This window comes from Thamnophis elegans, chromosome Z, assembly GCF_009769535.1.
Source record: "Thamnophis elegans isolate rThaEle1 chromosome Z, rThaEle1.pri, whole genome shotgun sequence".
Lineage (NCBI taxonomy): Eukaryota > Metazoa > Chordata > Lepidosauria > Squamata > Colubridae > Thamnophis > Thamnophis elegans.
In genome coordinates, this window is record NC_045558.1 from 85,825,377 (window position 1) to 85,851,973 (window position 26,597).

General features: G+C 42.9%; 1 protein-coding gene across 1 annotated transcript; it reads left to right on the top strand.

Moving 5' to 3' along the window:
• Positions 1 to 5,737: 5,737 nt before the first annotated feature.
• LOC116521209 (putative pleckstrin homology domain-containing family M member 1P) lies at positions 5,738 to 25,591 on the top strand. Its single transcript, XM_032235899.1, has 8 exons — positions 5,738 to 6,368; positions 6,536 to 7,456; positions 9,090 to 9,099; positions 9,471 to 9,609; positions 10,374 to 10,567; positions 11,489 to 11,552; positions 21,807 to 21,964; positions 24,990 to 25,591. Exons 1-8 carry the CDS (start codon positions 6,095 to 6,097, stop codon positions 25,105 to 25,107), a joined length of 1,878 nt encoding a protein of 625 aa, XP_032091790.1. The 5' UTR covers positions 5,738 to 6,094; the 3' UTR covers positions 25,108 to 25,591.
• Positions 25,592 to 26,597: the final 1,006 nt, after the last annotated feature.

Consider the following 26,597-nt stretch of genomic DNA (forward strand, 5'->3'; position numbering starts at 1 on the left):
AAACACAGAGGAATATGATTTCACTTTCTTTTCTGATAGACATCAATCCCTTTCAAGGATTGATTTTATACTAATCACTAATGATTTGCTTTCTAGGGTGAAGAAGACAAAGATTGCGGCTAGGGTCCTTTCGGATCATAACCCAGTTTGGATGGAATTGGGAAGGGCAGTGCAGGCAAGAAGGTCTTGGAGATTGAATGAAAACTTATTTAGATATGAAAAGTATATTAATGATTGTAAAAAATTGTTATCTGAATACTTTGTTTTGAATATGAATAAGGGTACACCTATGGAATTCGTATGGGATGCAAGCAAAGCGTATATGAGAGGAGTGCTGATGAATATAAATAAAACACATAGATATAAACAAGGGCTAAAACGAACAGAATTAAGAGGAAAGAATTGGAGTTAACAATGAATCCAGGCGATACAAAAGTTAAGGAAGCAATCACCATATTAAAAACTCAATTTGACATGTTGATCTCTGACCAGGTAGCCACTAGTTTATTATATGCAAAACACAATACTTTTTGTAATGCAAACAAACCTGGCAGATAGTTAGCTTATCAGATTAGGAAATCAGCAAACAGCGTCCAAAACGCGGGAAAGGAGGGGGTCGGAGGTGGTGGAGTGAGTGATGTCTGAGGCGGAGAGTGGCAGCTCCAGGTCGTCGACGAGGAAGATGCCGGAGGCCACGGAGGGGGCGGGGTCGGAGAGCAGCAGGGGCAGAGGACACCTGCTTAAGGCATCCGCATGGCCCATATGCTTACCCGGCTGGTAGTGCAGCCGGTAAGAGTAAGCAGATAGAAACTCAGACCATTGGGACATGTGGGGTGAGAGGATGGGGGGGTGGCCAGGATGCGAAGGAGGGGCTTATGGTCAGTTAGGAGGGGGAAGGGTCGGCAGTAGAGGTAGTGGTGAAACCTCTTCACTCCAGCAACGGCTGATAGAGCTTCCTTGTCCAGGTGGCTGTAATTTCTTTCAGCCCTGGACAAGGTGCGCGAGTAGTAGGCGATGGGTGCTTTAGAGCCATCAGGGAAGGAGTGGCTCAAGACAGCCCCCACGCCATAAGGGGAGGCGTCGCAGGCTAGGAGGAGGGGCAGGCACTCGTCGTACTGCGTGAGCACGGGAGCAGCTGTCAGAAGGCGCTTGACAGCCGTGAGCACATGCGCCTTGTGGCTGGTCCAGGCCCAGGGGGCAGAGGAATCCAAGAGGCGGTGGAGGGGCTCCGCCACTGAAGCCTTATGGGAAATGAAGACGGCGTAAAAGTTTAACAGCCCCAGAAAGGCTTGCAACTCTGCCTTGTTAGATGGGGTGGGGGCGTGGGTGATGGCTTCCACCTTAGCGGGAGAGGGGTGGATGCCGCGGGCATCCATGCGAAAGCCGAGGAAATCGACGGCGGGAACCCCAAGGTGACATTTGGAGCGCTTCAGGTGGAGACCTGAGGTGCAGAAACGCGAGAGGACAGCCCGGAGAGTGGAGATGAGTCCTGATTGGTCCGGAGCGGCAATCAGGACATCATTGAAGTATGGCGTCACACCAGGGATGCCATGGAGCAGACGCTCCATGAGACCCTGAAAAAGGCCGTGGGCGACGCTGATGCCAAATTGCAGGCGTGTGCATCGGAACACCCCCGGTGTGTGACGATGGTCTGGGCAGTGGCAGTGGCATCGTCAACAGGCAGTTGCTGATACGCTTGGGCCAGGTCCAATTTTGCAAAAATCTTGCCCTGGCCCAAGGAATGCAGCACATGCTGGACAATGGAGACCGGGGAGGGGTGGGCCTGTAGTGCCTTGTTGACAGTGGTCTTGTAGTCGGCACAGACCCTGAGGGAGCCATCCGACTTAAGGGGCAGTACAATAGGGGTCTCCCAAGGGTCGTGGTCCACGGGTTCGAGGATGCCCTGGGAGATGAGCTTGTCCAGCTCAGCGTTTACCTTAGCCCGCAGCGCCAATGGCACTCTGTGGACTTTGAGGCGAATAGGGGCCACCAGGGAGTCTAGGTTTAAGGAGATTGGAGTGTCTTTATAACAACCCAGGGACTCGCTGAAAACATCAGCGAACTCGGAAACCAACAGATCAAGATCAAAAGGTAGCCTAAGGGAGTTAACGCCAGCGATGGACAACCCAAAGGCCCGGAACCAGTCTAGCCCCAGGAGAGAGGTCAAGGAGTTGCTGACCACGATGAGGGGCAAGGGATCGTGGAACCGCCCATACTGGACCGGCAACGTGAAACACCCCAGGACAGGAATAGGAGTCCCCTGGTAGTCCCAGAGGTGGCAAGGGGCAGAAGACAGTCGGTCCCGCGTGAAGTGGGGGAAAAGTCATTTGAGTGTGTCCCAGGAAACGATGGTTCTCGAGGAGCTGGTGTCGAGCTCCATGTGGCAAGGGCGGCTGGCGAGTAAGACGTGGTGGTACATCTTACCCCAGCCCCCTGAAGCAGTAGAAGCGGAATCCAGCAACCAGTCGGGTGCAAGCCCCTCAGGCTCGGAGACGGGGTAGCACCGGGAAGAAGAAGAAGACACGGAGGCAGGACGGCGGCCGGCAGGAGCTCTGGTGTGCAGTGGAGTCGATGCAGGGGAAGGGCATACGGCGGCAATGTGGCCCTTCTTGCTGCATTGGCGGCAGAGCTTGGCCCGAAAACAGCAGGAGGAACACTGATGGCGGCCGCCACAGCTGAGACAGGCCCTGGGGTCCTTGAACGAGAGGGACCGCAGCTGATCGATGGAGGCGTTGAAGTCAGAGTGAGGCTCGTCGTGGGACACATGGCACTGGAAGGATGATAGAGGAAGAGACACAGGCCATTTCATACGTCCGAGCCTCATCAACGGCGATTTTCATAGACAACTCGGAACGTGACAGGATGCAACGATGGAGGTTCAGGTCGAGGAGACCATAGATGAATTGCTGTAAAAGAGCATCATCTAAATCAAGGAATTCGCAGTCCATGGCGGCAGTACGAAGAGCCGCCACATACTGGGTGATGGACTGGCCCTCCTGCTGGATACAACGACGGAAGTGCTGTCGCCTGGCATAGCAGGAGGAAGCTGGTTCTTAGTGGATCTTGAGGCGGGAGAGGAGTACGTCGAAGGGAAGAGCATGCGACGGCGAAGGAGCAGAGAGGGCGCGGCCGGTGGCAAACATCTTCGCCCCGCAATAGTGGAGAAACACTCCATTCTTGCACCCCTCAGGCAGGTGGGTGAGCCCGTGGGCTTGGAGGAAAACTTCGAACCTCTCCAGAAAAGCATCTCAACTCTCAGCCTCAGGTCGGAAAGGTGAGAAGGAAGAAGCGGTAGCAATGGCCGGAATGTGCACTGGGTCGGCGTCGCTCATCCTCGTCACCAGGTTTTAAGTACGAGGATGAAGCGTGAGGTAAAATGTAGAACGTTTATTAACAGGTATAGAACAGCTAACAGTTCAGAATGTGCGCACTGGACAGAGCCGCTTAACAGCTATTTATACGGATAGCTGTCAGGTGGGCAGCCAATGGGAGAGCCGCAATTCTCCCGCCGGCAGCCGCGCCTAGACCAATCAAGTTATTGCGAGGCGTGGCTTGGCTGCTGGCTGCATCAGGAGGACGCAACAGTTTATTTAATCTTGGTGCAACCTAATCCTGTATTTATGTTACTTTAGTTGATCAAGAAGCAGCTGGTGAAAGCCCTGCAGAAGCATTATGTGACCTCTGATGCTCTTGTAACAAGTGATGATGAAGATGCTAATACTCTTTGTTGTTTATTGGAGGCTGTGTTTGTGCATGGTTTGAACAATAAGCACATCAAAGCAGAGGTTGGAGCAAAAGGGAAAAAACATGGAGGGCGACTTCCTCAGCCAGTGTTTTGGACTCTGCTAAAATCTATTACTCACAAGTGAGACTTAGAAATGATGCAATTTTGATTTGGGAAGTAACAGTAGCCAGTAGCCGAGTCGCCACAACTAATGGGCATGGCTGGTGGGCATGGCCAGCTCTGCACCAATCACTGGGTGGGTGCAGCTGATTCGGGATGGCTGGGTCAGGATGGAACAAATCACACTGGCTTGTGGGGACAATTTGGTTTCCCACAAGATCCTCGCTTCCCCAAGGTGCTGGCAGCCAAACACACGTGCACGCGCACACATATACCATTCCAAGTTTGAAGATTTTTATCCACAGAAGAAGAAACCTTCTCGCCAAGCTGTAAGTCAGATATGGATAAAAATCTCCAAGCTTGGAATAGTGGGTGTATGTGCATGCACACATGTGCGTGTATGAGCACAGCATGCCAAAGGAGACATTCTTCTCCCAATCCCAGACAGTATTGGCATTTCCCTGTCCAGTGCCCCCTCCCAGCAAAACAGGAGACAAAGGCTGCTGCTGCTGTATATGGAAGCACAAGGAGAAAGTTTGCAAGAAACAGTTTCCTCCGAGTCCAACTGATAGATCTCTGGAGAGCAAAGGAGGAGGCAGGGGAGCAGTGCTCCCTGGTTGTGCATGAGGGAGGCTGGCTGTTCTCGAAAGGGAATCCCCATTTCCAATCACAGGTAAGAATGCCGGCTTGTTGAGGCAGCCTTCCCTCATGCAGCTCCCCATCAACATCATTGTATCTCACTACATTTTTAAAAAAATTGGTATTTAATGAACTATCATTAGCAAACACTAACAGGTAACTAAATTCACACAAATCCAAGATGAAAAAAATGATATGGAAACGGCAAACAAATCTATTTAAATACAAATAGATACTTACTATACCTGTATAGATTTATCATACATGTAAAGTATTACCATATTTTTATTAGCACTTTTTTATAAAATTAAGAATGGTAAATCTGTCACAATCACATGCTAGGGGCCTCACAATGAACGACTGAAGTTGATTCCGGAAATGCTTTTCCTGCAGCTGCACTGAATCTTCCTGTCCTTGGCTTCATTTCCTCCTAGCTCCAGTGCCTTATTCCTGGCTTTGAGCCAGTCTGTATGCCATATTTATTAGGAAATGATGTCACCTTTCCCAGATCACTTTTTCCAGATATCACCCATCTATTCTGCTGACATCCAGAAGAAAAACTGTGGAATACCTTTGTAAGACAGTGTCTAATATTTTCCCAAGCAATCCGAAATTTCTGAAATAATTATTCCTGATGATACGGGGGTAAAAAAAACCAAATTTCAGTTGTACTTATATTTATTTATATATGTATGTGTTTAAAGTGTAAAAAATTAATATTTTAAAAATCAAATACTCATTTGTCACAGGCTGAATTTTTAAAATAAAGGTAAATGTAAAGGTTCCCCTTGCACATATGTGCTAGTTGTTCCCGACTCTAGGGGGGCGGTGCTCATCTCCGTTTAAAAGCCAAAGAGCCAGCACTGTCCAAAGACGTCTACGTGGTTATGTGGCTGGCATGACTAAATGCCAAAGGTGCACAGAACGCTGTTACCTTCCCACCACAGGTGGCTCCTATTTTTCTACTTGCATTTTTACATGCTTTCAAACTGCTAGGTTGGCAGAAACTGGTCAGGTAATGGGAGCTCACTTGACGCTAGGGATTCGAACCGCCAAACTGATGACGTTTCTGGTTGACAAGCTGAGCGTCTGAGTCAACACATCTATTTTTAAAGAGTTGTTTAAATTGGTTGGCTATTTTTCTTAGTGCGTAATTGTAGATTTGCATCATGGTTTGTTTTTTTTCAACTGATCTGTCCATCCAGAGGCAATAATGATAATTACCTGTATTTTTAGCGCAAGGTCTCAGGTCAAGTCATTTAACATAATACTCAGTTAGAAGATGGCTGCTTTGCTGGTCACTTGCAAGAGAAATCTCTAAGAAGCATATTGCTATTATCGAACCAGAATTGTATTCCTATTTAAATCTAGTAAAGAATCATCCCACCATTATTTCCATATTTCTTAATCACAGCCCTTGTTGCTTCCCATTTCGGCCTGGGCGCCATCAGATCTGAGCAATGTCAAAAATAAATACATTCTGTACAGACTTCCATGATAGCAATAAGAGGAGGCTGTCCTGCGAAGGACAATATTTTCTTGCATCAGCCCAGCTGCTTGAATTCAATAAACTTAAAACCAGAAGAATAGCTTGTTTGGGTAATAGCACAAATGTTATCTTGCTTCTTTATTATTTCCCAACAGAAAAGAAGCTGGATCACTGAGGATGATTTTTACCTTCCTTCCCCTCCTGAGGAAACAGAAAAAAGCCTCTCCAGTTCTCCCAGCACCTCACTAGAGAGGCTTACCAGTTACCAACCTGCCATGCCATTGAGAGTCCCAGATCAAGGCGAGCTCTCTGTCTCCTCAGCAGAGCTCAGCAAACCCAAACTGTCTCCTAGCAGGGAGCTGAAGGGCTTTAGTGTTATTCATCGGAGACAAATAGGTAACGTGTTTTGACTAAGGGAGAAAGGATGAGGTGGAATGGGAGGAGAGATTTCTATGGTGGTTAGAAGAATTTATAGTAATGGAAGCATCATCCATTTTTGCTGCTTTACAGAAATGTCATTTGTGCTAGAGAATGCATAAAGCTATTCCTCTCCTCACTTCTAGGTCTTTCCAATCCATTTCGGGGTCTGCTGAAGTTGGGGACCTTGGAACGTCGAGGAGCTATGGGCACCTGGAAAGAGGTTTTCTGTGAGCTCTCACCTCTAGAGTTGCGGCTATTTGTAGACTGTGAGAAGCGAGCATGTGTAGGAAACTGTTCTCTGCTGAGATGTGAGTCCTTAGGACGGGCTCACAGTGATGGGCACTTTGAGCTGGTCTTTTCCAACAAACGATTGTATCTTCGGGCTTCCTCTCGGGATGAAGCAGAGGACTGGATGGACCGGCTGCACGAGGCCCTGAAAAAGTATAGGCTACAGCAAGATGAAGGGTGGGCAACTCTAGAGTACCCTGAGGCTGCAGAGGATTCTGAGGATTTCTTTGGAGGTGGACCACCTGGTGACTTGCCTTCCTTCTCGGTGTATAGTAGAACTGGCCCAACTGAGTTGGACTGGTCATGTGCCTTGAAACCCGAGTTAGATGCAGTCAAGGAATCAGTCCTGTACTTGGAAGTTGAAAAAACATGGGTCCCTTTGGTATTCTCCTTGTCCTTAGAAGCCTTGAAATGCTTCAAAGCCAGAAATGATAAAAAGATACTGAACAACAGCTTTGGAATTGAGACCATCCAGGATATCCTGCCAGATGTGAGCCTAGGTGGACCTGCATTCTTCAAGATCATCACTTCAAAAGCAGTGCTGAAGCTGAGAGCTGAGAACGCAGAGGAGGCAACTGATTGGCGAGACCTGGTCCACCGAGTGCTCATGTCCTACCTGGAAATGGCTGAGGAGGCCCTCACACTTGGAGGCAATCTGGATGGCAATTCACAGGCAATCCTGAAGAATACTGTTAAGGAAAATGGATACTTGCTGCAGTATCTGGTTGCCATCCCCATGGAGAAAAGCCTGGACTGCCAAAGTTTCATATGTGCAGGTAGGGATGTATGGGTGCTTGCAAAAAGATAACTTACATGAAGCCTTTTTTAGTAAGTTAAAATGTATTTTCTATTCCAATTAAACAACTTAAGATTGAGGATTATACTTCTGTGTGCGTTTAATGTGATTTTAGAATACAATATTGGTGGTCTTTGTTATTACAGCGTTAATACTAACATAACTCCAGATTAATCATGGGTAGTGGTAAGTCATTGAAACATGGAAGTCTTAAACAAGTCATTATTCTCATACGGCTTTGTTTCACTAGATCTCTTCATTCTTCTTATGACCAAATATTAATTTAACCAACAGAAATAATAAGAAATCCTTACTCTGCAATAACTGGGGTGGGGGGGGAGCGAGGGGGGTCCAGAAATGTCTGATTGTTTGGGTTTTTTGCGGGGCAACTGATTCATTTTGAATGCCAAAACTACACTTTGTTTTCAGGGCTATGTGCCAAAGAAGATGGTAAAGTTTGAAAAACTCTTAAAGGCGCATCCATAGATTATTGGAAGTGACTTTGTGTTTCCCTAATTAACATGAACTCATCTCTCAGTGACTCAGTGAAAAGCTGGTCTATTTACAGTTCAGTGGCTATAAATCCATAGGAAGAAAGATGTGGGAAGGTCAGGCAATGCGTGACAGGCAGGTCTTAGGAGCAAATGCAGTTTGTGAAGTCATCTTTGGATATTGTTCTCTAGTTCATAATCTTCATCATCATCTCTAAGTAGACCGTAGATTAATCTACTTGGTGACAACTACACTTTTCTCTGTTTGAATGAATGAATGAATAACACATTTGGCTTTTAGTTTTTCATTGCTTACGTTCAACTACTCTTGTATCTGTAATTATTTAACAAATATCCAGTTTTTGCAATTTGGATAACTGGAAAACGTCCAAGAACCCTTCAGTATATCGCTCAGTCTAGAGACAAGATAATGTCTATGAGCCTCTTGCAAGGAAGTGCAGGAACTTCTATTAACCAGAAAATATTGGGATCCATTTTATTCCTAAGATAATTTTGTGATCAAGAAAAAAATTAAGGGTTACGCCTTTAGTAGTAAATCTGATAATACAACTAAATAATGGACACTTTTATGAACGATAAGGCTAAATTTCCTCATTTCTGAAGCATATCTTTCTTTTCAGTCACAGAGGAAAGTACATTATTATATTTCTAGCCACTAAAATCAGAACAACAAATAGTTCTGTTCCAAAGATAGTTTTGGCTTTGGGCTTTCTTTCGACTAAAAATAAAAAAATAACACAGGAAAAAGGAGGGTTCTTTCTTGATATGTATTGAGCAGTAGATAAAAATATATCGTTGTCTAATAAAGGCAGGAGGTCTGTGTGTGAGTGTGTTTATATACGTATTATACACCCAGGCACCTCATACTTCAGAAGCACAGATCTCGAGATTAAGGCTGAGCAATAGCTGAGCCTTGGTTCAGCTCTAATATCTTCCTCTTACTATAGGCAATGGCCTAGTCAGCAAATGAATTACTGAAAACTGACTTCTCTGGAGACAGCAGCTGCGGAATAGGCTGTCTTAAATAAAAGAAGCTTCTCCAATAGCCAAGAGTCAGATTCTGGCAATTTAAGATGATCTTACATTCTCTTTCCTTTCCAGGCTGCTTCAGGCAGATTCATTTCATTTCATTTATTCCATTTGTATGCCGCCCTATCCCAAGGGACTCAGCGTGGCTAACAAGCAGTGGGGGGGAGGGAATACAGACAAAAGACAAAAACAGGCAAGTTAAAAACAAAGAATAGTCACAACAGATTAAGTGGGGCCGGGAACTCATCAGCCCCAAGCCTACCGGAACAGCCAGGTCTTAGTGGGTTTGCAGAAAGCCGGAAGGGTAGTGAGGGTCCGGATCCCCACGGGGAGATGGTTCCAGAGGGCCGGAGCAGCCACAGAGAAGGCCCTTCCCCGAGGGGTCGACAGTCAACATTGGCTAGCAGATGGTATTTGGAGGAGGCCTAATCTGTGGGATCTAATTGGTCGTAGGGAGGTGATTGGTTTCTTCTTTATGAAGCCTAAACTGTGTTCATTCACTGGCCTCTATTACTGTGACAATTGCCACCAAGATGAAGAGTCTGTGATACCTTCACGTCTAATTCATAACTGGAATCTTTCCAGATATCCAGTATGTCCTGTTATGGTGGGAGGGGGGTATATAAGCTCTGTAATGTGAAATTGTCTCTCAAGTCTCTTTTAAATCCCACCTGCACAACTATAGTCACAAAATGATTGTAGTTTTCATTATGAAAGAGAAAAGCTTGAGAGCATCTGTAAGGATCTCCTTCCTTTGTGCCCTACCTGCATTGCAAGTTAGCGCAAATAAGTGCAGGTTTTAAAAAGCAGACGAGAAAAATGTGACCTCCCTCCCTCTGAGTGTTTCTCAACCTCAGCAAGTGGATTCCCCAGTGCTGGCTGGGAAATTTTGGGAACCAAAGTGCACACATTTTAAACTTGTTAAGGTTGAGAAACGCTGATTAGCTCAAGGACCATAAAATGAGAAATCTATGAGTAAAGTAGCATTCTGATTAGGATTTTTCATTTTTTCAGCTGTTACTCTGGGTTTTTTTTTAATATCCCCTAATTATGGCCAAGCTCAATAAAGAGAGTATATTTTTCTCAAGGCACAATCTCAGTTGTCAGAACACAATCTCTTTTCATTTTCTACCCTTTTATTATTATAAACTGTCTGGAGTGAGATGAGCAGGAAATCAATTAATCAATCAAACAAACAAACAAACAAACCATCAGTTCAAATGATAAGAAGGTCCTTACTAGAATGTGAAACAGTATATATACCAATTATATATCAATATAATCTCTGCTGGGCCTATTTGATCAGTGCTGCAAGAGGCTTTTACAGGAACATTCTCATCTTGTTGTCTCTGTCAGATTTGTTGCCAGGCTCTGAAATTCCTAGCCAAAATTCAAAATCAACCCTTGATTGACCTGAAGCTGGTGAATGAAACCCTCTATGACCATGTAGAGCAAATGAAGCAGATCTATCAGAATCGTGAGCAGCTGAAGCTCCTGGGTGATTACCTTGTCCTTTGTCGCAGTGGCGCCCTGAAGGAGATCAGTAAGAGGTGAGCCAGAGGCATTAGAGGGCCTTCTCCAAATCAGTATATTAATCTGAATTGACTCCAGCCTTCCGACACAAGAATAAGTAAGCATTCTGCTTCCAAATGATGCTGGCTATTAAGTCAGAGGTTGTATGTGGATCTGGATGCCTACTGCCACTTGCAGAGGCCTTTTGCATCCCTTCCATAGACCCAGCTTCCTCCATAGAAGTTCTTTTATGTGCACATTCCCAAGTTTATTGCCATCCTCGTGACACATGGTTACTCAGCAGGAGCAGTGGAATACTTCTGTTTCAGTGTTGGCTGTTTTGGAGTAGTCTTTAGCTATCTCTTTCTGTGTGAAAAGTAGTCTGGTCCTAAATTGATTCCAGAAGCATTGCAAGAGAAAAAAGCAGAAGAGCAATATTGTTTCCATCTCTTCAAGTCAGGAGGATAGGGGCTTGTATTGGATGACACAGAAAACTTCTGGGGATGTTGTTGGGTCTGGTTTGCTAAATCCAAACCGGTGTAATTTGATATGTATACAGTGTGCATTCTCATTGTAGAAAAAATGTTGCTAGAAAATTAAAAGAAAAAATCCCAATGTATCAGTATCCAATTTGGCCCTGAGTACCATCGGCGTGTTTCTGGTGATCTCTGAAAAATGGATAGAGCAATGGTATATTTCTGAGATCAAGAAATATAGGTCAGGTAAAAAGTATCTTGTGATACAATAGCTTGATGCAGGTAAGGGTTGGGAAGAATGGCACACATTAAAAGAAGAATGAACAAAGAAGCCTAAGAGATCAACTGGTGTGCAGAAATGGAGCACAAGAAATGAAGCAAGAGTTCTTGTTGTCTCATCAGGGTTTTATTTTATGTTGTATAAAACGCTTGGGATGAAGTGGAGAACAAATTTTAATATACTAATGATGTTGTTCTTTGAAGGCTTGACCACCGGCACTATCTCCTGGAGTGTCCCCATAAATACAGTGTGGCTGACCTGAGGCAAGTAGGAGATCTGGAAAAAAGGAAATGCTTCAATCTAGAAGCAGGTGGAAATTCAGTTCAAGAAAATAATACCCATTTCTTCACCCTCTAAACTGGATCCCTCAAAATCACAGCCTAGCACCCTTCCATACAAATTATTTGATGCACCATGAGATGTTGCATCACTCAGTGCAGAGCAGGAAGCAAGAAGCTTTTGAGAGCTGGTCTGTGCATGTACAGATGCAATCTTTTCCTGTCATAACTTTGTCCTATCTGAAGAGTATAGCAAATACAGACAGCTAAGCTCTCCAAGAATTATCTGGCCAATTCGCTTCTGCTCACTAATTGTTTTTCCTAGTCCTTTGCAAAATGTTTGGTAATTGCATTGGATCTGCATCAGTGGTGGGATTCAAACATTTTTTTACTAGTGGTTCTGTGGGCGTGGCTTGGTGGGCATGGCGAGGCTTGGTGGGTGTGGCAGTGGAACGATACTGTAAAATCTCTGTTTCCTCCCCATTCCAGGAGAATGTTACTGCAAAATCCCCATTTCCTCCCGATCAGTTGGGACTCAGGAGGCAGAGAATAGATGGGGGTGGGGCCAGTCAGAGGTGGCATTTACCGGTTCTCCGAACTACTCAAAACTTCCGCTATCAGTTCTCCAGAACTGGTCAGAACCTGCTGGATACCAACTCTGATCTGCATGAAACAAACAAAATGTTAAAAAGTTACGATATTTATGTAGTTACTTACCAAGCACATCTAAATTATATTAAAGTAACCAAAATATCCTTACAATCCCCAAGGCATATCACAAATTTTGAACATCCCTAATGTTTGGAAATTGAACGTTAAAAAATTTGACATGCCCTAATTTTTTGCATGTGGAATAACTCAACCGCTTGCAAGTCTTCCTGGGTTTTTTTTTGCATGAAAAAGAGGCTTGGAAAATTTAGTTGTCCTTTTCATGGAAGACCCCAACTCCATGGACATTGTGCCTCTGGAGAGATGTATCAAGACCCTGAGGCTATCCCAACCTTTGAATCCCCTCCCTTACAACCTACCAGATCACCCCGAGAGCCCTGGCCATAGTGAGGCTGTGGGAAAGCACCGAGCCTCCTTCTCTTCCACTGCGAGTCAGATCAACCCCTGGATCCAGGGGTTCCCCATCTCCCCCCACTGCCATTTGGCTCAGAGAGGTGATGCCAGAGCCGATAGGCCACTGCCACTGGCACTGTCCAGATGGGCAAATTAATGAAGAATTGCACCCTGCCAAGTGTTTCCCAGAGGTTGCACTTTGCCCATCTTGCTGCACTTCCTTTGTTCCCTGCCTACACTGGATCTTCCTTCACCAGAGCCTGTGGAACTCCAAGAAAAAAAGGAGAACATGAGGGGATGGATTCCCCCCCCCCCAAGTCCAACCCAGTCCATCGGGACACAGCTTGCCCAGGTGAAAAAGAAACTGCTGCTCTGCCAATTCTATTTTGGTAATTATGGGGATGAACTGAGGAAATCCATCTGGTGCCCGCAGAGAGGGAGAGCAGCACAGCCAGCCTTGAGGGGTTGGGATGGGCATGAAGCGCAATTTCTGAGGAACACCCGCTACAGGGCTCAATGCATTGATTTGCCCATCTAGACAGTGATGGCAGCAGCACTTTATCATCTCTGGCATCACCTCTCTGAGCAAGATCACAGTGAAGAAAGGTGAGGGTCCCCCTGGACTCAACGATTGACCTGTCTCACAACAGAGGGAAAAAAATGTTTGGTTCTTTCCCACAGCCTCGGCATGGCCAGGACTCATGGGTGATCTAGTAGTGCATGGGCAAGGATTCCAAGGCAGAGAGAGCCCTTCGAGAATCCCTCTCCAGGGGCACTAAGGCTAGGACTTCCAGGAAAAGGAGAACTAAATTCCTTAAGACTCTTTTCCATGCAATGAAACCAGGAAGGCTTGCCAGGTAGCAGCAAGGCATTGAGTTACCCCGTGAGGAAATGTCCCAAGGCGAGTTTCCTCTGCGAATGGTAACATGGCCACAGTGGGTTGTACTATTCTGACCTACTTACCTCCGTTATCTTGGGTATCATTGCTAATATAACTTATTAGCTGAATGCCCGTGCTCTGCTACAAAACTATGTGATTGGGCTTAATAAATCGACACAGCTTGAAAATTAATGAGTAGTTACTATCAACCTCTCCTCTCCCCTTCTCTCCCTCAGTCTGGCCCCACAGAAATCTCTCCTATCCCCACAGAAACCTCTCCTATCCTACCTCCTTCTCTCCCCCAGGCTTGTCCCACAGAAACCTCCTCTATCCTATTACCTTCTTTCCCTCAGGCTTGCCCCACGGAAACCTCCCCTATCCTATCCTCTTCTTTCCTTCAAGCTTGTCCCACAAAATCCTCCCCTATCCTATCCCCTTCTCTCCCTCAGGTTTGCCCCACAGAAACCTCCTCTATCCTATTCCCTTCTCCCCTCAGGCCTGCCCTACAGAAACCTCTATCCTACATCCTTCTCTCGCTCAGGTTTCCCCCCAGAATCCTCCACTATCTTATCACCTTCTCTTCCTCAGGTTTTCCCCAAAGAAGCCCCATGTATCATATCCCCTTCTCTCCCACAGCCTGGCCCCACAGAAACCTTCCCTATCCTACCCCCTTCTCTACCTCAGCCTGGTCCCACAGAAACCTCTATCATATTCCTTTCTTTCCCTCAGCCTTGCCCCACATAAGCCCCACTTAACATTTTCTCTCCCTCAGTCTTGCACCACAGAAACCTCTCCTATCTTATCACCTTCTCTCCCTCAGGTTTGCCCCACAGAAACCCCACATACCATATCCCCTTCTCTCCCTCAGGTTTGCCCCAAAGAAACCCCACTTATCTTATCACTGTCTCTCCCTCAGTTTTACCCCACAGAAGCCTCACTTTATCCTATCACCTTGTCTCCCTCAAGTTTGCCTACAGAAGCCCTACCTATCGTATCACCTTCTCTCCCTCAGGCTCCTCTCCAAACTCCTAGCCAGCAGGCCAAATGAGTCACACACTGGCCACACCCACCTCCATGTTTTCAGGTTGGGAGGGGAGTAGAACGTCTAACTCCTTAACATTAGAGCGTGTTAATAATAATAATATGAAATACTAATGCTCTGATGGTCATCCTTTGTTACCGAGCATCTAGACGCCAAGCGGAACATATGTGCCAAATTTCAAGTTTGTAGGCTTTATGGTTCTGGAGATTTCTTGATTACTGCGTGAGTGTTCTCACGTTTATATATATATAAAGAGAGAGAAGCGGGGGGGGAGAGAGGGAGAGGGAGAGAGAGAGAGATTTCTGCATCTGTTTCTTTTTTTTGTAAAGTTTTTTTTTTATTTTCAAAACAAAGACAACACATAAAATGTTCCTTTTTTACATACTGTAGAAAGTGTATCAATTGATTACAAAAGACTTTTGTGCATCTCTTCCACAGTCATCAAGCATAATTCATATTTACTCAAGTATTTTAACTCAGATATTTATACATGTTACTGTCATCATACCTCCATTTTCATTTACTAGAGTTGTTTAAACGTCCTTCATCATAAAATATACCAAGATTTAATACATAACCACATACTGGCATTTCATTTACTATTTCTAAAATCCTCCAATGACACTAAATCCTTATGTCCTATTCTAGCTAAACATCTATTAATATTTAATAACAGAGTTTTCTATCCTTCTTTCCAAATCACTGTTTACAATTTACATCTCATTTCCTTATATTGCACCCATACATATATATACGTTATTATCCTTATCCCTCCTTTATTTGACTACATCCTGCATCATATCATTTTCCCCCTAGTAATCAAGACTTAACTGAATCTAACATTATTATTATTATACAATTGTATCACAGCGGCCAGTTGTTTCACCAGATTTGGCATTGATTAATAGTCGGACCCCACCCAGGCAATGTTCCCTCTAATTTTTTTCAGTGTGAGCAGAAAAGTATAGTGTTTGAGCGGCACATTTTCATGCCTGAGCACCTGAATTTTTTTCACAGATGTCACGTAAGACAACAACATCATCAGTATTATTTGAAACTCAAAGTTATGTTTATTCAAGGTACCCGCTTAATTAAAAGTGTTATATAATATCAGTATCACTTAACAAAGCTCCTGTTTAGCAACCAAAATGTTGGCTCAGAAAGTCTGGCATTTGAAGCACGCAAGTGTTAAAGCTGTCAAGTTACAAGACCCTCGCACCCCTAACCCTTTAGGAAAAAAAACCCCAGGGGTCTTCAAACCTGACAGCTTTAAGACTTGTGGACTTCAGTTCCCAGAATTCCTCCTCCAGTCATGTTGGCTCAGAAACTCTGGCATTGAAGCATGCAAGTCTTAAAGCTGTCAAGTTACAAGATCCTTGCACCCCTAACCCTTTAGGAAAAAAACCTGAGGGGTCTTCAAACCTGATAGCTTTAAGACTTGTGGACTTCAACTCCCAGAATTCCTCCTCCAGTCACGTTGCGGCGACGTCTTCTGCGTGAATCTGCTCCATCTTCGTTTTTTTTCACAGGGGGCAGGGCTGCCGCTGAAGATGCCAATGAGCCCCTGCCGCCACCAGAATAACTGCTGCTGCCTCCTCCTCCTCCTCCAACAGCACCACCACATTTGCTGCCCAGCGCTGCAGCTGTGGTGAAGCAGCCAAAGCTCCCGCTGGCGCCCCCGTCCATGGCAGCGGTGGCGGTGCCTCCCCCTCTGCTCAGAGCACCTCAGCTGGGCACTGGGTTACCCCTGCCGCCGCCTCCACCTCCGCCGTGCTTTTGAGAAGCCATGAGGCCTTTTTTTCCTGCTCCCGCCCCCACCGCTGCCTTCCTACTAGCTCCCGCGGCCTCATGGCTCCTCAAAAGCACGGCAGAGGAGGAAGGGGGAGGGATAATGCGGGGGCCAGCTCAGGTGCTCCACGTGGAGGGAGAGGCACCACTGCCATGGGCGAGAATGCTGACAGGAGCTTTCGCAGCTTCACCTCAGCCACATATATTCTGGTGGCGGTGGGGGCTTTGGCGGTTCATTTCAGCTGCAGCGCCAGGCACAAGCGGCTAGGATTGGCTGCCCACAAAGGACCTCCCCGGGCTTGCTTTGCTGAAAAGGGGGCAACGACACTAGTTTGAGAGGCCGCGACCAGTACAAACTACCGTCAGTCTCTCCGTGCATCAAAACAAGTCTGGGGAGGTCCTTTGCGGGCGGCCAGTTCTAGCCGCCTACAAAGGACCTCAGACTTGTTTTGATGCATGGAGCGACTGATGGTAGTTTGCAGTTCTAGCCGCCTGCAAAGGACTTCCCCGCATTTGCTTTGCTGAACACGGGGTGACTGATGGTAATGAGCGGCGCAGCCGGCGCCTAGGAGATTCTAGGAGACCGGCTGTGCCATGTAAGCTCCTGCCGCCATTCCCCCACCCCCGCGCCCATGCTAACCCTAACCAAGACAGAAAATCTGAGGCCCCTCAGCTTCCCAAGCCTGTGACAAAAATCACTGCGCGGCAGTTAGAAACTGCTGTGCGGTGTTTTCTTGCCATGTGCGCAGCCGCGCACCTTAGAGGGAACAGTGCACACAGGGGCCTAGGACGTCGTAACGTATTTTCGTAATATGCGTGCAGATCCAAGCAGTGCGGCTTTTTGCATTTGACTGATGGTGATTTTGTCGATTTTTAACTGTTTTAAATGTAATTTAAAAGTGTTTTTGGAATAGCAACCAGTGTGCTGATTACCACTGGAATTACCACTACTGGTTTGTGCCATAATCGTTGAACTTCAGTTTTCAATTCCTGGTATTTCATGACTTTTTCGGCATATTCCTTCCCTGCTATCACCTGATATTGCGATGTCTGTGATTGTAACCTTATTTTTCTCAACCAGTGTGATGTCTGGTGTATTATGCGCCAGTATTTTATCCGTTTGTATGCGAAAATCCCACAAGATCTTGACCATATGATTTTCAGTGACTTTTTCAGGCTGATGTTCCCACCAGCTTGTTGCTGTTTTAATATTATAATTTATGCACAAATTCCAATGGATCATTTGTGCTACTGAACTGTGCCGCAATTTATAATCAGTCTGCATGATTTTTTTACAGCAGCTGAGTATGTGATCAACAGTTTCATCAGCTTCTTTGCAAAATCTACATTTGGCATCATCAGAGGATTTTTTGATTTTGACCTTAATGGCATTTGTGCGGATAGCTTGTTCTTGCGCAGCCAGGATTAGTGACTCTGTTTCTTTCTTTAATGCTTTAATGGTTATGCTGTTAACCATAACCAAGTTTTTTCACTGTCCACTTTATCTTTTATTTTTTCCAGAAATTGGCCATGCAATGCTTTGTTCTGCCAACTCTCCATGCTTGATTTTATCACATCTTTTCTGTATTCTTGTTTCGTCTGTTGGACCTTCAATAGATTTTTGTTCTTTACTTCGATTAATAGATGTTCTTGACTTTCTTTTAAATAATCAGCCAGTGTAAGTTTTTCTTCTTCAACTATTTGCTTCACTTGTAATAATCCTCTGCCACCTGATTTTCGGGGCAGGTATCAGTATCACCACGTGGATGTAAACTGTAGTGCATTGTCATTAGTTTCTTTGGTTTTTCGGTCCAAAATGTCCAAATCAGCTTGTGTCCAGTTAACTATACTAGCTGTGTATCTTATAACTGGTATTGCCCAGGTATTTATGGCCTTGATTGTATTTCCACCATTCAATTTAGATTTCAAAATTTTCCTAACTCTGTTGGTGTACTCTCCTCTGACAATAGTTTTTACTTCTCCATGCTGCAGAATGAAGTATTTGTAGGCTTCATTTCCGCTGCATTTAATTAGTTGGCCATTGGGCATTTCAATTCCCTCACATGTAGTGATTTTGCCCCTTTTTATGGATACAGTGGCGCATTTTTCCATGCCAAACTGCATTGAAATATCGGTGCTGAATACTCGGACTGTGTTTGTCAGTGATTGGATTTCTGTTTCTGACTTTCCATAGAGTTTTAAATCATCCATATATAATAAATGTGAAATTTTTTCAGCTTCTTTGGCTGTTTGATAGCCTAATTTCATTTTTTTAAAGATTACTGATAGTGGGATTATGGCGATGATGAAGAGAAGAGGTGAAAGTGAATCATCCTGGAAAATTCCTCACTTGATATTAACCATTCCGTAGTTCTCATTCCCTACTGCCAAATCAGTTCTCCATTGTTTCATCGCCTTCTCAATAAAGGATGTAATATTTTTGCTAATGCCAGTTGTTTCTAAGCATTTTATGATCCAACTATGTGGCAATGAGTCGAATGCCTTTTTGTAATCAATCCAAACCATATTCACGTTCATTTTTCTGTTCTTACAATTTTCTAATATCATTTTATCAATTAGGAGCTGATCTTTTGTGCCCCTGCTGCTTCTTTTGTTGCCTTTTTGCTCTACTGGCAAGATGTTATTTGTTTCCAAATAATCCATCATGTTATCTGCAATAATGCCTGTGAGTAATTTGAAGGTTGTTGGCAAGCATGTTATTGGTCTGTAGTTTTCAGGTATTGTTCCTTTAGTTTCATCTTTCTGAATCAAGTATGTTTTTCCAGTTGTCAACCATTCATCAATTTGGCCATTTTGCAAAATTTCATTCAATTGCCTGGCCAATATTGCATGTAAACTGGTCAGATATTTGAGCCAGAAACCATGTAATTGATCCTTTCCAGGTGATGTCCAATTCTTTACCTTTTTTACTCGATTTTTGACCATTTCAGTTGTTATTTCTAATACTTGCATTTGCTTGTTGCCAATGCTTTTCTCAAAGTCATGTATCCACTTTGCTTCCTTATTGTAGTCCTTGCATTTTCCCACAATTCTTTCCAGAATTCAACTGTAGCCTACTTTTCTGGTTTTTCACTTTTGGTGCCACCATTCACATTAAGACTTTGATAAAAACGCCGTTGGTCTGATCGAAATTGCTGATTTTGTTTATATTGGATGATTCGTGCCTCATATCTTTCAATTTTTCTAGCTGTTGCTGTTATCTGCTGTTTTACAATCTCTACAGCTTCATTGATGTTTCTTGTATCCAATCTATATCTCTGATTAGCCGACCTATGATTTTGTTGTTTTTAAGCCGCTGCTCATGCATATTCTTTAAGTTACTAGCATCTGCTCTTAATTTTTTGACTTTTTGTTCTAATCGGATTTTCCACTTTGGCTTTGATGCTTTTTCTGTTGTGTGACTAGGTACTTTGATTTTAATGCCTAGTTCATTAGTGACTATTACAGCAGTGCTGTACATTAACTGGTTCGTTTCCAAGATGGATCCTGATTCAATTGTTGAAAACACTGCATTAACCATTTTCATGATAGGGGCCAAAATTTTCTTAGGCACAGTTTTTAGTGATGGTAAATGTTGCCTTTCCTCATTAAGCAGAAAATGCTCCATGATCTTATCCTTCAATTCTTTTTGTTTTTGAGTTAGTTCATCAGTTGGTTCAGTGATAACTGGTTCTAGTAGTAATGTTGTTATTTCCTCCCCGACAGCTTCTTCTGGGAGTTCTACTATAATGTCTTTAGTCATGTCTTGAATATCAGTTATTTCCACTTGTGATGTTGTTTTTTTGGTTTTGCAATTTGCCTGAATTTCCTCAAGTTCAACTTCACTAAACACTTTATTCCGTATAATAAATCGCCTTTGATCTGCTAGTCATTGTTCACTAACATTTGAATCTGGATATTGTTGTTTCCATAATTCATACATTCGCTTTAAATAACCTCTTTTTTCTGGCTCTGAGTTGTAGTAACAGGCCATTATGGCACGGTTTTCATCTGCACTATATTTTTGTCATTTTGTTGGCTGGTCCACTTGTAGCCCACTTGTTGACAGATGTCCAGGGACCCCTACATCCGCCGCGACCCTTGTTAACCCGCGTGACGACCGATGTGGTATAGAATTTTTATTCGTTTCTTTCACCATATTGTATGGGTTGGCCGGGTTTTTTTTATGGGACCAGGTTGCCAACCTGACCCCAACCCTCCTCCTTTCTCATCCGGGCTTGGGACTGGCAACGGTGGAGTTGTTGTTGTTGTTGTTGTTGTTGTTGTTATTATTATTATTATTATTATTAACCTTTATATATAATCCAAAAGGGTTTCTAATCTTCCTTTCATGGGTACCATTCAATATTCATATCCAGTTATTACTTATCATAACTCTACACATTGTATACATTATTATCATTATCAATTATTTATTTAACTATATCTATTATCACTAAATTTCGCTAAGTTTAGCTAGTTTTAAATTATACTCTTCCATCTATCAACCTGTATCTTTCCAATAACAAAACAGTCGCATGTCTTCTGCCATTTGTGGCGTCAGTCCTATAATCATCTCCTTAATCAGCTTTGTATGGACTCCTCTTAGCAACTCTTTGTTTAAAAGATCTCTTATGTAATTTAGATGCCCTTCTTCTGTTTCCTTAATCAGCTTATCTTTGATTATTGGTGATGTTATCAAAACTATTTCTAATAAGATTTCTCTCTTTAAATCCATAAATTCTTTTATTTTTTCCTCTTCTGTATCTTCCCATCTGGGGTAGGTTTCCCCTCCATTTAATTCCTCTTTCAGCATTCCACTCTTTCTGTTTTCAGGAACAAACCAATCACCATAAATATCAGCAATTTTAATTTCTTTATATTCATTTTCCTCTTCGACTTTTTAAATTTTAACTGCCTTTTTTTCCATTTGATGAACATCTCCAACTTCTCTGTCATAATTTACTGTTAGATGCACTAAGTAATGCAACTTCTTCTCTATCCTCCCACTTGTATTTAATAATTTCTGTATTTCTGAGAATATCTTTTGCTGATTTAAAACTTCATCTGTTTCTTATTCTACCATGGCATATCTTGCCACTCTATCCGCAATCTTCTCAACACAATCCCTTCCCTGCCAGCAATCAGCTGCTGCCTGTGTCCATTCCATATTCCTTACCTAACTTCCTCTGAACTACTTCTACCTGAACATGACCATATATATTACCAAATTTGAATTCATACAAGAAAAAATCATATGAAATGCAATGAATTCCAATTTTGACACGGACCAACCAAAACCAGCTGTTTCATGCCTTTCAAGTGTTTTAAATCAGACTGGTGTCATAAGGGCCTTGACCATTTTTGGGTGAACAACTTGTGCTCCATACTTTGAGAGTTCCTGTGAAGGCAGAAACAGAAGTGATTTCTCTGCTCCCCACCAATTGCTCATGGCCCTTCTCTCTTCTTAGATAGCAGACGGTATATTTGAAACTTTTCTTCAATCGCTGATCCAATTTGCCTCCCACCATGTGTACAGCTGTGATCTATGTACTCAGAGGGGCTTCATCTGCCAAATATGCAACAAGAATGATATCATCTTTCCCTTTGAATTTGATACAACCAGCAGGTAAGTGTTGCACATCTCCCTTCCTCTAGAACTGAATACACATTTTAAGGAAACTAAAATAAAATGGAGTTCTTCCCTATATATTGACCATATCTTGGAGCTTGCAGTATGATTTTCGACTCTACATAGTACATAATACTGAGTTATTTGAGTTACCCCTTAGGACAGCTACCCATGACACCCCCTAAAAACAGCTGCCTGTCCCACTTGCTCTAATATGGTAGATAGACTTTGGATCCCCTCTTTGAAGTAGGATCTAGATTGCATGCCTTCTCAGTAGCAGTGCCTTGGGATGATCTTACCACCAGCACCAGCACCACATACACACACACAGAGGATGCTAAGTTGACCCAAATCCTGCTGGCCTTTAGGAAAATTTTTAAAACATGGTCATTTGCCCATTGGGGCAAGGTTCAGATGAAATAGAGTAGAATGACAGAGTTGAAAGGGACCTTGGAGGTCTTCTAGTCCAACCCCCTGCCTAGACAGGAAACCCTATACCATTTCAGGCAAATGGTTATCCAACATCTTAAAAACTTCCAGTGTTGGAGTATAAAGTATGTAAGTTCCCATCAGAGGAGTGTACAAATGTTAGCCAAGTTGTCTAGTGTTTTCCTAGCACTGTCATAGTTTGTGGGTGTGGGTGGGTGTGTAATGTCCCACAGTTATCTATGCATTAATAATGATCTAGTAATATTAATAATATCTAATAATTAGTAATATCTAGTAATAACATCGTCTTGGACACTCCCATCCGGTCACATGGGCGGCAAGCCACTCCCATCCGGTCACATGGGCGGCAAGCCACTCCCATCCGGTCACATGGGCGGCAAGCCACTCCCATCCGGTCACATGGGCGGCAAGCCACTCCCATCCGGTCACATGGGCGGCAAGCCACTCCCACAAAGGAGGCCACGCCCACAGAGGTGGTTCGAACAATTTTTGAAACCCACCCCTGATGCATGCATACATACATACATACATATTCCATAGAATATTGAGAATTACAGCAGGAAAGAGTCAGGATAATTGATTGAAATGTTAATGAAGTCCTTAAAACCTATTATAATGATAAGTAACAGAATGCTTATAAACATATAATTGAGAGAGAATACTGAGGGGATCCAAAAAATTAAAGCATATAATCTTAGCCCACCATGTTTTTTCCAGATGTGTAGGACATCCTTGGCCACTAGATTATATATGAAATAACAAAGCACATCCAGAGAGTCTCCAGGTTGGGGAAGACAATCAGAAGAAGGCTGATTCACCTTCCATGAGGCAGTCAAAATCCTGAAAAGATTACCAATTGTAAAACTTATTAAAGCTTTTTAATAAAAAATACAAATAAGAATATAAAAAAATAAAGATAAATACAAAAAGAAATAAATAAAATAGTGAAAAAAATAAAGAAAAATATATAGAAAACAATAAAAAACAAAAAAATAAAAAGGGGGATGTGAGATTGCGGGGGGAGGGAGGGAAGGTGAAAGGTATACAATTATAAAACATTAAAACATTTTAATAAAAAAAATACAAATAAGAAAATCCTGAAAAGATTTCATTCACCAGATCCGCCTTTGAGCAGCCTTTAGATATAATTGTTCATCCCCAAAAACTATAACAATGCAATGACACACATGCCGGTCTTCCCTTTTGGCTATGTATTAGAGCAGGAAGAATGTCTCCAAGCTCAGACAAACTTACTTCCTGCTTCCTGAGACAGACGATTTACCTGTGAAACAGGATGTTCTTAGAAGCCTCTTTATGGTAACTCTGGGGAGGTTTTTTTGATTCTGGTAGCAGCACAGCAATAGCCACTTCCTTAATCATCATCCTGTCTAGCTGGCAGCTGGGGATAATTTCCTCATGCATGCCCCCTCAGCCAGAGGCACACCCACACTCAGTGGCCCGCAGAGTCAACACAAAGGTAATCGTCATTTGAGGGACCCTTCGGAATGATAAGCAGTGATGAGCTGTAATGAACACAGCTTAGACAGGAAGTAAACTCAAAATCCCTTCTTAGCTGTCAGGCAGAAGGAGAGTTCCCAGAGGCAAAAGAGAAAGCGGCACGTGAGCCTAAATGTGAAGAAAGAGGCAGCTATATAATTATCTCACTTTTATCCCTCTACCTGTTAAATAGTTTTAAAGTTGCCTTATAGCTAGTAAAATTACTTAACCATCTAACAGAGAGTTTTTCAACCGTGCCAACTTTAAAGTACTTCAACTCCCAGTATATTGGCTGGGAAATTCTAGAAGTTGAGGTCCACACATCATAAAGTTGCCAAGTTTGAAAAACACTGACCTAATGTAACCCGGGAGGGTGCATATTTCTTTGGGAGCTTACTCTCCAAAGTAACCAAAATTAAATTTCATCACACTTGATTTCATAGCTAGTGTAATTGAAATGAATTTTAACTAATGTGGTGAATTTCTAGTTACATATTCCCCTTGAGTGATATTAAAAATGCAATTTATTAACTTTGGAGACTTCAACAGCATACCCAAAGCTTTGGCAGACTCTCTCTAACCCTAGACTCTGCTTTTCCCCTTTCAGCTGTTGTCCGGGGCTTCTTTCTATATCTGCCCCCTCCTTCCTTTTGACCAGATAATGATTGCGACAGTTTGTGCACCATACTGTTGTATGTAAAGTTATCGGTTCTCTCTCTCGAAATGATATCTGAGTACCACGGGAGAAAAGCATAGTTTTTCAAGCTTTTTTTTCTTACAGAACTGGAATCTCTGAGTGGAAAGTTGTTTCAAGAGTTCAGTTGAGGAAGACTGGCAACAGGGGTACGATAGCTTGATTTGTGATTCCAGTTTCATGCTTGAGATGTAAAGATATTATAAGAGGGAGGTTGGCCTTTGGAGCCAATAATACAGAAAGGGAATATCTAATACCTTCCAATCTGTTGCACTACAATTCCAACTTGGCTGTTGAGCTCTAACGTGACCTTCTCAAGTAGTTAACTGCTCACAGATGATGAGTTGCTTCTAGAATTGATATACTTCTTTTTCCTTACAGGTGTAGTGAGTGCAAGACTGTCTTCCACAATAGTTGTCAGGCAAATGTCAGTTTCTGCCCTCGTTGTGTCCGTCGACAGAAATATCACCAGCAACTGCAAGAATTCCTTTGGAAATGATCTCAACTGTGCCAGTCCTTTTTGGAAGATTTTGGAATTGGATAAGAGTCTGGAATTCTCCAGAAGGCAATTGGAAAACAGAAGCTTAGGAGCAATGGAAAAACACTGCCAGCTGCACACTTTCTGTCTGGATTATAGTCCTACAACAACCAGTGCACCTTGCCATCAACTCTGGGAAAGGAACTCACAGAGATACTTCCTTGAATTCACCCATTATTCCTGCCTTCCCAAGCAAATCCATCCTTATCCTGACATTTGGTGAATACTGGATATTAAAGGTATACGTAGCAAGATCTCCCAAGAAGACTGATTTTAGTGGACGTTTCTTGAATTAAATAGCTGGAGAAAAGGGAATGTTATTTTACTTTTAAGAAATGCAATTTCCAGAAGATTTCTTGTGCCTTCTACACTTTACAGACTGCTCTTAAAATGTCTTGTGCCAAAATAGCTGCTGAATTCTTTAGGAAGGCATGCCATCCTTGGTGTCCTCCTCAAGCAAAGTGACCTTCTCATAAATAAGCTATTATTATTCTCCACTTTTAAAAAAAATGCTCAGTAGGCATATTCCAAACTTGATTTTAATATTATATTTTATTCTCCTATGCACATAATTAACTTTATTGAATAAATAACACATATCTTTTATAAATACTTCTTGGCAACGCTTATTTGCAAAGTAACTAAAGGCTTCTTTTTTTTTTAATTGATTTTTTTTTAAAAAAAACCTTTTGCAAATGTTTACTTCCCCACCCGCCCTCCCCACCCGAATCCGCTCCAACCTTCCCCCCCCCCGACTTCCCAGAACAAATACAGAGTATAAATCTTTAACAAAGATGTTCTAAAATAAACTTAAAGAAAGTTAGTATCATCTTTCATTTGAGCTTTAACTCCTCTTTGCTAGGTTAACTCTAAACAGATTATATCATTCCTTGTTTCTTCAGTCATAAACTATTTGGAATTTCTTAGTCCCATATTTATTTTGAATATAGTCAATCCATCTTCTCCACTCCAGTTTATATCTCATTTGAGTGATCCTTGAGATATGCTGATATTTTAGCCATCTCTGCTAGGTTTGTTATTTTTAATGTCCATTCTTGAATAGTAGGCAAATCTTCCTTCTTCCAGTATTGCGCCACCAACAGTCTTGCTGCCGTTATTAAATACAAAATCAAGTTAGTCTCTATAACAGTACAATCAGTAGTTATACCTAACAAGAATAACTGAGGGGTAAACTTTATCCTTTTTTAAGAATATTTTACATAATCCACCATATTTTTATCCAAAATGCTTTTTTACCTTTTTACAAGTCCACCATACATGGTAATATGTAGCATCGAGACAATCACATCTCCAGCATTTAAGTTGTACATTCGGATACATACAGGCCAGTTTTTTAGGGTCTAAATGCCATCTATAAAACATCTTATAAAAGTTTTCTCTCAAATTCTGGGCTTGTGTAAATTTTACATTTCTTACCCATATCTTTTCCC

Bases quoted from the DNA above. Each gene is read 5' to 3' on its own strand.
- LOC116521209 (XM_032235899.1), top strand. From the start codon at position 6,095: ATGTTATCTTGCTTCTTTATTATTTCCCAACAGAAAAGAAGCTGGATC. The intron at 9,610-10,373 runs GTATGTCCTGTT...TGTCTCTGTCAG, and splicing joins GGAATCTTTCCAGATATCCA to ATTTGTTGCCAGGCTCTGAA. The intron at 10,568-11,488 runs GTGAGCCAGAGG...TGTTCTTTGAAG, and splicing joins CTGAAGGAGATCAGTAAGAG to GCTTGACCACCGGCACTATC.